Genomic DNA, 10,378 nt, shown 5'->3' on the forward strand with positions numbered 1-10,378 from the left:
AGCACATAAAGAACAACATCCCAGCCAGCCTGGACCCTCACCAGTTTGCTTTCAGAACCAACAGATCCACAGAGGATGCCATCTCCACTGTCCTCCACTCAGCCCTCACACACCTTGAGAAAAACAACACCTACATCAGAATGCTGTTTATGGATTTCAGCTCAGTATTCAACACAATCTCCTCATGAAGCTGATCAGCAAACTGTTGGACGTTGGATGTTGGACTTCCTCAGAAATCTCAGAAAAAATACAAAAACAAAAAAACAGAAAATACACATATTGTGATTCTGCCTTCAAATACACAACACCAATGCTCTACCACTTGAACAATGTTCATTTGAGTGTGTTGGATGTATCCTCCTCGTACCAGCAGCACCAACCCACCATCACTACAATGTTTGCACGGAAGTCGGTTTGAATAAAATCGTCAGCTAAATGAATAAATTTAAATTGGAGCTGAAAATGTCTCCAGAATGCAGGAAGAACTGCAACGCACAGGAGGCAGAAAAAATAACCCTGATGCCAATCAGTATGGTTGATGGCCAAGGATTTCAGGGAATTATGCATCTGCTTGAACCAGCGTATCATATCCTATCTCGAGGCACCATCACCTCACGCATTGAGAACAGGTACAACAATGCTAAGTCAGAGATGCTAGCGCAGCCAATTAGGGGGTGGAACGCGAGGAACATCACAGCAGGAAACGACCCCATCAGAGTGACCTGGTACTCGGTGGATTGATTTGCACATACACTTCAGCTTGCCATCAACAACAGATTTGCCGTCTATCTCAAAAAGGTAATCTCTGCGGCTGGCAGGCTTGTGAGCCACTTTAAACATAGCACTGTCGCCACAAAGGCCCTACAGCCAGTGGAACTGCCACTGCCACTCCACCGACTCATCCAGTCCACCAAGACTCGATGGAATTTGTGATTTTGTGACATGTTCGGCCACCTAGTGGAGCAGAGATGGGCTGTGGTTTCTGTTCTATGCAATGGGACTGTCACCACGCTAGATACTCCTAAGACCCTGGAGCTAAAAGAAGATTACTGAAGGCTCATGGAGGACGCAGTGCCAGTTTTAGCCACACAGCAGGTAGGGCAGGGGCGATTTTAGACCATTTTTAGGGGTGCTTCAGCAATGATACAGTTTATTCATTTATTTATTTATTTATTTTGTCCTCCACTGACCTTAAGATCAGTGGAGGACAAAAAAAAAAGTATTATTGAAGGTGATGGAGATAGACAGGGTGATGATGACCACAGTCATGTTGATGAGGAGGGAGAGAAGGAAGAGGGGGAGCTGCAGGAGGTGCAGCAGGAGTCGCAGGAGGAGGAGGAGAAAGACAATGCAACCAGAAAAAACAGGGACAGGGGCAGTGTGAAGGGCTGAGTAGGCAATCTGTCGAGACAGAATTAGACAATGGATTATTGTTAGTCATATTTATTACTGATGTTCTTCTCATGCATATGTAGCTGTAAGAGGGTCCAGCACAGGGGAAGCTGAACCAGATATAGGCCTACTCAGAGCTGAAGAAGAGGGATTTGATTTGTATACACACACACACACACACACAGCTTGATTTTATGGTACTGTATTGTAGTTTTTGATTATATTATATATATTCATAATAGGCCCCACGACCCTGTATGCAGGATAAGCGGTTGATGATGGATGGATGGATGGAAGAATATTCATAATAGGCCTAAGCTAGCGGTAAACTATGTAGTATAAAATATAGAGAAAATGTCCTGAATATGCTGAGATTATGTAAGTAATATAGTAACATTAAACTAACAGCTGACTTTAACAACATAAGTTCTAGTGCAGCTGACCTGCCGCACTGCTAACAGTGGGCCTACCTATGAAATTAGATTTAATTTAATGTTAGAATATTATACTAATAGAAATTATTTACATTCCACAGAGTCTGTGCTATTTAATTTAACTGATTAACGGTAACATATGTCACAGCCATTTCACTATTAGTTAGGAAGAATCTCACCTGTGGCAGAACTTCAGATTCCAGCAATTGAGCAGTCTCTAAAGTTTTTGTACTGCACACAAATCTCCTTTTTCTTGGTGACTTGCAATAAAACTATAGATAAAGGTTTGTGGCTCATAAAGCAGGTCATCCACTTATCAGAAGGTCGGTGGTTCCTGGCCTCTCCAGTCTTCATGTTATTGTGTCTTTGGACCAGATACTGTACCCTAAATTGCTCCCGATGGTTATGTGGTGCCTGATTCTGTTTCTGGTGAGCAGCTCCAGCAAATAAGGGAATTGAGACATTGTCAATGACAGTGGAACACATCAATTTGCATGCCACCTGAGAAGACATGAAATAAGGCAAGTGTCCCTGTCAAGTCAAGCAGCTTTGCCTTAACCGAAACAGTGATGCCATTATTTTAGTGCCATCAGCACCTTATTTTTTACATTATGCATGATCGCTTTGTTTAATATGTAACATTTACCCACATTGTACCTGATGTCACATGAGAAATTTTCCCAGCTCCCTTTGACCCATGGACCACTTTCTACAACTGTCCCATTTAATCTGCTCCTCCACCTTCCCTCCAGGACACACAGTTGTGTTTGCTGACCAGTCAGGGATGAGCGCCTCTGGACACGTCATGCTGGGAACCATGGATGTTCATCATCAGTGGACCAAAGTAATGCAGCCGCAGTGCTCCTGCTGTCACAGTTGTCTGTGTTGTTCTTTGTTTTCTGACGCCTCCTCTGCCTGTGTGTCTCCAGCTGCTAGAGCAGCTGCCCAGCTACCAGAGCCTGCAGCAGCAGACAGACTGGTTAAAGGAGAGGATCAGCCTCCTCCTGGGTGGGACTCAAGTGGTCCATGTTGAGAGGCTGGGACCAGTCCAGTCCATCACTGAGCACTACAGCACCCTCAGCACCTTCCACAAGAGCCTGATGTCCCGACGCCTTTGCTTGCACCCTAGGAGCCTGCAGGGGCTCACCATGTTGTTGGAGAAGTATGCTGTCACATTACCATCTGAACGCCTCAAACACATGACACACTGCTGTGTACTTCAGTTAAGTAAGACATCATTTGTCGTTTGTGTCCATCATAGTGACCGCTCAAACCCCAGTCTTCATAAGATGGGGCACTTCATTATCCCGACCAACTGTGACCCTCCCAAGCTGCAGGTCTTTCTCCAGAGCCACGCCACTGAGGCCAGACAGCGCACAAAACGCAAAAACCAGTGAGTCAAACATAACACTTCATTCTAAGGCTTTCCCTTTCTGAACTATAACCACTTTAACTTTCTCTGTGTGGAAATCGGATGTTTTCACGCCACAGATGATGAACAAAGACAATAAAATGTGGGTCTAATATATAAATCATGAGCCTAATGTAGGCTGCTATAGGAGTGTGGGCCAGCTGCTCTGTAGGTGTGCTGAACTGACACTAACTGGGCAGGAGGGTAAATAATATTCGTAGATGTACGGTGTAACAAAGACTAGACATCAGTAATAATGTTGAGCATTTATTAAAACAAAAAATATCTATAGATAAGAAAAAACATGACATTAGGAAACCATTTGCAGAAGCAGAAAAGACGGATTTGGTGTGTTATTTTCTAGCATGTATGTGTGGAATGCATCTGCATACGCAGAAACCCGATGTATAGAAGCGTGTGTGCATCTGTATTTAAGTATGAACAAAGCTTGTGCATTAACTTAGGGAGAACAGTGCTCAGTGCTGTCACTGGTAACTGGAAGATGAGTACTGGGCAGCACTTCAGTAAGTGAGTGAAATATAAATTTTGAACCCCTTCTGATTTCACATGCTTCGACCTTTCTTATCATAGTAATATAATAGTTATTTTTCATTGGTTATCACACTCCTCCTCCTTTTTTCTGACATAAGAAGGTTGCCAAACATGTGGTGAGTTTGTGTTTTAAACATTCTTCCCGTAACAAATTTTATGAGCCACTGAGTGAATGACTTGTTCTGGCCATTCACCTTGACACCATTTAGTACCATTCAGTGCTTTCACTCAGAGGGTTTGACAATTACATAGTCCATGGCAGAGCTTTAAAACTATATTAATGTTGACAGAAATAAATGCAATAAGAGGTCTTCTTGTGAGCCCCCTAAAATACTGTTTGATGATCACTGTTCCTTATCACAAGTTGTCCTTTCAGCTGTTATTTTTGTTCCATACTGGTTAACCAGCTTTGCTTTTGACTAATACCTCTTTGTGTGTCTAGGCTGCAGGCAGAGGAAGAGGCTATAGTGAAGCTGTGTCTCCAGAATCTGTCTCTGAGGAGTCTGTCCAAGGAGCCCAGTGTCAGCTCCAGCCAGATGATCATGTGCTGTAAAAGACTAGTGGAGCAACACTCGCCTCTCATGCAGGGCCTCCACATCTGTGTTTCTCACTTTTACTCAGTCATGCAGGATGGGGACCTGTGTGTCCCCTGGGACTGGAAGAGCTGAGCTGGAGTGACACGGTCCCAAGCTGCAGGACTGAGTCAGTCTAAGTCAGTTTTATGACGTTCAGGCAGCAAATAGGTATGTTTCACGGCATCATTTGTTCGATGTAAGGTGGTCACAACAGATTTCATATGTTCTGTCAGTTCTCAATCAGGCTGACCAATGGCCTCATTAATTAAGAAGCACTTTATCCTCTTGCTGAAAAAGCCTAATAGAAGAAGAATTAGATGGACAGCAGAGGTCCATAGTTCCTAACCTGAGGGTGATGACCATTTCTGCCACAGTGTTTTTATTATTTCTCCAGGGTTTGCTTTTCTTCTAAAGCAGTTTGATGCTGAGAACCAAAGAGTCTTCAGTTGAACCGTGATAAGGTGGGCATTGTTTGGCTATTAAGGGTCACAAGCCAAAAAGGTTTGTAACCAGTGGCAGAGGTGCAATATGACTGAAGCTTGTTTTCCAGACAAGGGTTGAGGCTTTGACATGCACACACTTTGAACAAGTCAGTATTTTTTGTTGCTGCGTGGAGTTCACTGAAACATTATTAAATAATGGTTCTGTAAAGGCATAATGTGTGACCTAAATTCAATACACAAGGTAGAACCTGTTATCACTTTTTGACAGACTTGACACTTGACAGGCAATGCCACTCAGCATGCTTGAAATGAACTTGTTCGTACAAAGTGAAGTCCGACTGTGTTTAAAGGCTACTTTTTTTTTTCTGTTCAGAACGGTCAGACCGGAAGGCGGGGTGAAAAGTCTGCTGTCATAGAGAGGGGTGAGGCACAATGAACTGTAAATAGATTTAGATTTTGAATTTAGATTTTCACAGCTAATGCAACACAGAAACATAGAGTGTCTGCAAGGCAGTTTGTTCAGGGCTGCTATGGCAGAAGGGACAAACTTCTGCTGAAGCATGCAAACTGTCCTTAATAATGTCATTTTTAATCTATATGTTGATTTTTTTCAAGGAAAGCACAGTGTTGAAATGCTTCTGTTTAATATGGTTTGTAGTTTGGATATTTCTTGAATGTTCTTGTAGGTATATCTAGGGCATATTGTGGAATCTGCCCAGATGAAGATTGGGATTTTCCCTAGCATTATGAGTGTTTTTTCACCAAACAAACAGAATAAACTATCAAACTGCTCTCTGTGTTGGTGTTTTTTATTTTTTTTATTTAACCTTTATTTTAACCGGGAAGACGTCCACTGAGATATCAACTCTAGCCAGCAAAACAGCATTTAAAAGTTGCATTGACACACATACAATACAGTCCATTAAAACATCTTTCAAGACACTTATACATACACTTAAAGAAAATAAAAATAAATGAACAATTCAGAATACATGTATTGAAACAAACAAGCACTCATTGTGAACTGCCCCTTATCCCCCAAAGTATTATAGCATTTTTAATATACTACATTATAGTATATATTCTACTAGACTTGACCCCATAAATAATTGCTCATACATATAAATTGAACAGAATTCAGAAAAATTTGAATGGAGAACAAGGAATTTGGGAGAAAATAATGGATTTCATATGACAGTGGTGGTAATGTGGAGCTTGATGTGGTAACTGCCTGCCTTGGTCAGATTTTTGGATAGGATTGGATAACTGCTGGCTTCATGTTGCAGAGAATAGAAAACCATCCAGGCTGTAGGTCAATGGTCTGTAGCTGCTAACCTCAGGTTGTAGTGCTGAGCTGGTGATCCATAGGATTTTGAATAATATAACAGCACACTTGCAGGCAGTATCTGAAGACATGTATGGAAACGCGGTAGAACTATTTATTTAATAGTGGTGCGAGGTCTGAGCAGTGACCGTCAGTAATTCAGCTGTTTGTGCACATAGTACAATACAAAGTCCTCCTCCTTTGCTCTCACCAGATTTTTTTGCTTCGGTCCTGCCAGTGGATTGTGTGGCCTGCTAGCTGCACCACAGCGTCGGTGCCTTGCGCACTTGGATCTGTGTGCAGAACTGGGTCCAGCATTAGACATACCAACCCAACAGAGCCACACCATCCTGGAACAGATACTAGTAGTCTAGGCTATGGGGTTTCTGTCAGCAGCATCACAAGCACCTCAATTTCTGTGTCAGAAACTCTTTTCTGTTGTTGCTGTGATTTACAGTAAGCAGCTCTTTCACATGCATCAATATTTATGAGGTGTGACCATTTATGGCTGAATGTGGGCGTGAAGAGGTCTGGATATGAGGCTGATCCACATGAGCACATTTCCAGGTGGAGTGTGATTTATAAAGGGAAAGATACCTGAAGTTGTGCTAATGCACGGTTTTATAAAAAGCTCGAATTTGTGCTCCGAGGAGTGAGGATCGATCTCTGAGGAGCTATGAGCAAGGATACATCAGTGCATCCTTCGCAGAAATCTTACTGACCGACACACCCCCTTATTTGGTGGCCATTATATTGATTGGACGCTGCAGCTGATCGGACTGATCTGATACATCAGGACAGATAACATTAAACTCAAGTGCATCAGTGCAAAGTCTTAAATTTGAGTTGATTTATGATTCACTGTCTAGTTAAAATCTGAGTTCATTGTAGGTCTGAACAACAAAAGCCCTACACACAACTTTATTTGTTTATTAGAAAGATCTTTCTTTTTTTTATTTCTCCCATCAACTTTTATAATGGAGACAATTAAAGTCAGAGAGAGTTATGTGCAGGTTTTTGTTAAACAGATAACAGAGAATCCTGCTGCTCTGCACTGATAACTGGGAAACTTGATTAGTACCAACACAGTGTAAATGTGTGCAGAAACAAACTCCATCAAAAGTCTCTACAGCTGTTAGAGCCGACTGACAGCTGTGATCAGCTGTGATCAGCTGCCTCAGTCATCAGAAACGGACGTCGCTTCACATGACGCTTTGGAGGAAAGGATCTCTCATGTCTCTAAAACATTTTTTTTGTTGTTTCTAAAACATTTTTGTTTCTAAAACATATTTCCTCGTTCCTTCTCTCCTCACTTGGTTTTCTTGTGTCTCTTCATGTCTCTTCAACCCCGGTGGGCGGGACGCTTGGAAAAGAGGCAAGTGAGGGAAACGTAGATGCAGATTACTAGACTTCAGAAACACCCTGTGCCTTTCTCATTTCCCAAATTTCTGCGGAGACACAAGGGTCGAGGAGGTAGAAATTTGGGAAATGAGAAAGGCCCCCTGTGTCATCTCCTGTCTGTGTGTGTTTGTGGGCGTGTCTGTCTCCGGCTCCTGGCTCCGCACCACCAGCAGCGTCTCCCACCTGTGCTTATCTTCAGACCGATATGTGTGCCACCGGGCACAGACACTTGAAGGAGTAAAAGAGCTGTGGTGGCCCCTGCCAGGCAGAGGAGGAGCTGTGAGTTAGCGAAACAGAGGGACAGAGTGACAGGGCCAAGTGAGAGAGGGAGCAGGAGGAGAGTGGAGGTGAAGCGGTAAGCATGGAGTAGCTCAGCCCTATTCAAGTGGCTGCCCGCGGGCCACATCCGGCCCCATCTTGAAGGACATCTCAATTCTAAAAATGCACATCGAGTAGCGAGGAGGCTTGCTGTAGGAACTATAAGCGAGGATACATATACTGGGTAATATATATGGGTATAATTATAATATAATAATTTCGGAAATGACAATTGCTGCTAAAGATCTAGGCCAAAGATATCAAACTGAAAATTTCATATTTGGAGGAGATTTTAATATGGTGATGGATGAGTGGCTTGACAGAAATCCTTCAAGATATCAGGGGCACCATTGAAACCCTATTTTATTTGAGTTTTGTAATATATTTCAATGATAGCCAAACCTTTACTTGGTTCAAACCAGATGGTTCGGTTAAATCTAGATTAGATTTCTGGCTTCTGTCAGATACTGGGTCTAACCAATTCCACAATTTCCACTGCACCTTTAACAGATCACTCCTTGATTAAACTTATTCTTACTCCTACAAATGCACGTCAAAGGAATAAAGGCTATTGTAAGTCTTCTTAAATATGAACCATTCTGTCAAGAAATTATATCAGTAATATCAGTGATATTAATAACGACTGCAACTTAACAAATTATAGGGAGAAATGGGAATTCTTAAAATACAAGGCACATCAAATCTCCATATCAAACAGAAAAAAGAAAAGCAGAGCTAGTAAAAAAAGGGAAATGGCAATTGTAAAGTAAATCAACAAAATTTGTAATAAACCTATATTAACTATAGATGACAAACAAAAACTGATCCTTCTGCAGTCTTCACTGGACAGCATTTACATTAATAAGGCCAAAGGAGCATATATCAGGTCGAGAGCGAAGTGGATAGAGGAGGGTGAAAGGAGCTCAGCCTATTTCTCCAAGAATGTACAGATCCTAATAAGATCTATAAGGAAATCTTTCAGTTTTACAGTAAATTGTGCTCTTCCTCTTATTCATGTACAGCTGCTGTTGCTTTCTTTGAGCTCACTAAAGAATGAGTGTTTTAAAGATGTATGTGATGCTGGAATCAGAATGGGCGAAGTTGAAAATGCCTTGAAATGTTTATCCTTAGACAAGTCTCCAGGTTCAGATGGTCTAACGAGTAACTTCTATAGACACTTCTGGGAACAACTGAAAGACCTTTGTTTCAATATGTTAAAAGAAGTTTCTGAAACCCTAACTCTACCAACTACAATGAAGCAAGGAATCATCACCCTCATACCCAAACCTGGTAAAGACCCCAAGTTAATTGACAATCTTAGACCCATAACCTTACTTAACAATGACTATAAAATCTTAAATCATATCTACGCAAACAGACTAAAAACTGGTATCACTCAAATCATTTCAGACACACAATCGGGGTTCATAAAAGGACGATCAATTCACAATAACATACGCCTTGTTCTTGACTTACTTGATTATAATAACGATGATGGTTTTATCCTTTTTCTAGACTTTTTCAAAGCGTTTGATATGATTGAACACCAATTTATGTTTCGTACCCTAGAACAATTTGGTTTTGGTGAAAATTTTGGTGAAAAATATAGTGAAATTACTCTATAAATGTGGTATTGTTACCACAAGGTGTATCTCCAAGGTTTTCTATTGACAAAGGCATTAAACAAGACTGCCCCATCTCTCCTCTGCTCTTCATCGCTGCAGCAGAAATGCTTTCCATTCTGGTTAAACATTCAGATTTCGAAAAATTAACAGTGCTAGACAAACAACTAACTATCAGCCAACTAGCTGATGACAAAACTATATTTATGAAAGACAGTGACCAAATTCCGAAGGTTCTTCATACAGTTCATTTCTTCTCAAAAGCATCTGGCTTAAAATTAAACCTTAATAAATGTGAGGTTTTTCCGGTTCACAATTCCACCCTTACATCAGTTCATAATATCCCTGTAAAATCAGCTGTTAAATACCTAGGGATAAACATTACTAAGGATAAGAACTCGCTTGATAATGTTAATATTTGGAATAATCTGGATAAATGCAAATCTTATTTAAACTCCTCACAAAGAGATATTTCTATTATAGGCAGAATTTTTCTTACAAAAATGGAGTGCATTTCTCGATTCATCTACCCAGCCTATTCCTTATCGCTTCCTAAAAATGCAATAAAAGCCATAGACCAAGCTATTTTCAATTATATCTGGAAAAAGAAAACCCACTATATTAAGAAAGGCACAATAGTTAAAGAATATGAAGAAGGTGGACTTAAGGCTATTGATATTGAGTGCATTAACGGTACTATTAAAACAAACGGGTTAAGGTCTTTTTTAATTCACGAAAAACTATTTTGGTTTCATATTCCCACTAAAGTTTTTATGAAGGTAGGAGGCATTGATTTCCTTCTTCGATGTGACTTTGACCTAAAAAAGCTCCCTGTCAATTTATCCTCGTTTCATCAACAAGTTTTACTGTTCAATTCAATTTTCAAGTCAATTTATTTTTACTGTA

The 10,378-nt window shown here is 40.9% G+C and overlaps 1 protein-coding gene across 3 annotated transcripts in view; it reads left to right on the forward strand.

Annotated features, from left to right (window-relative positions):
- tcaim (T cell activation inhibitor, mitochondrial) overlaps positions 1-5,598 on the forward strand; it is a 25,746-nt gene extending 20,148 nt beyond the window's left edge. For 2 of the 3 annotated variants that reach the window (XM_046044594.1, XM_046044593.1), the window contains 4 exons: positions 2,579-2,670; positions 2,756-2,988; positions 3,088-3,219; positions 4,232-5,598. In XM_046044594.1, the coding sequence (XP_045900550.1) occupies positions 2,579-2,670; positions 2,756-2,988; positions 3,088-3,219; positions 4,232-4,457 (683 nt within the window). In that variant the 3' untranslated portion in view covers positions 4,458-5,598. The remainder of the gene's footprint in view (positions 1-2,578; positions 2,671-2,755; positions 2,989-3,087; positions 3,220-4,231) is intronic. The other variant, XR_006824393.1, reaches the window with a different exon arrangement.
- Positions 5,599-10,378: the final 4,780 nt, after the last annotated feature.

The sequence above is a fragment of the Micropterus dolomieu genome, linkage group LG03, assembly GCF_021292245.1.
Source record: "Micropterus dolomieu isolate WLL.071019.BEF.003 ecotype Adirondacks linkage group LG03, ASM2129224v1, whole genome shotgun sequence".
NCBI classification, from domain to species: domain Eukaryota; kingdom Metazoa; phylum Chordata; class Actinopteri; order Centrarchiformes; family Centrarchidae; genus Micropterus; species Micropterus dolomieu.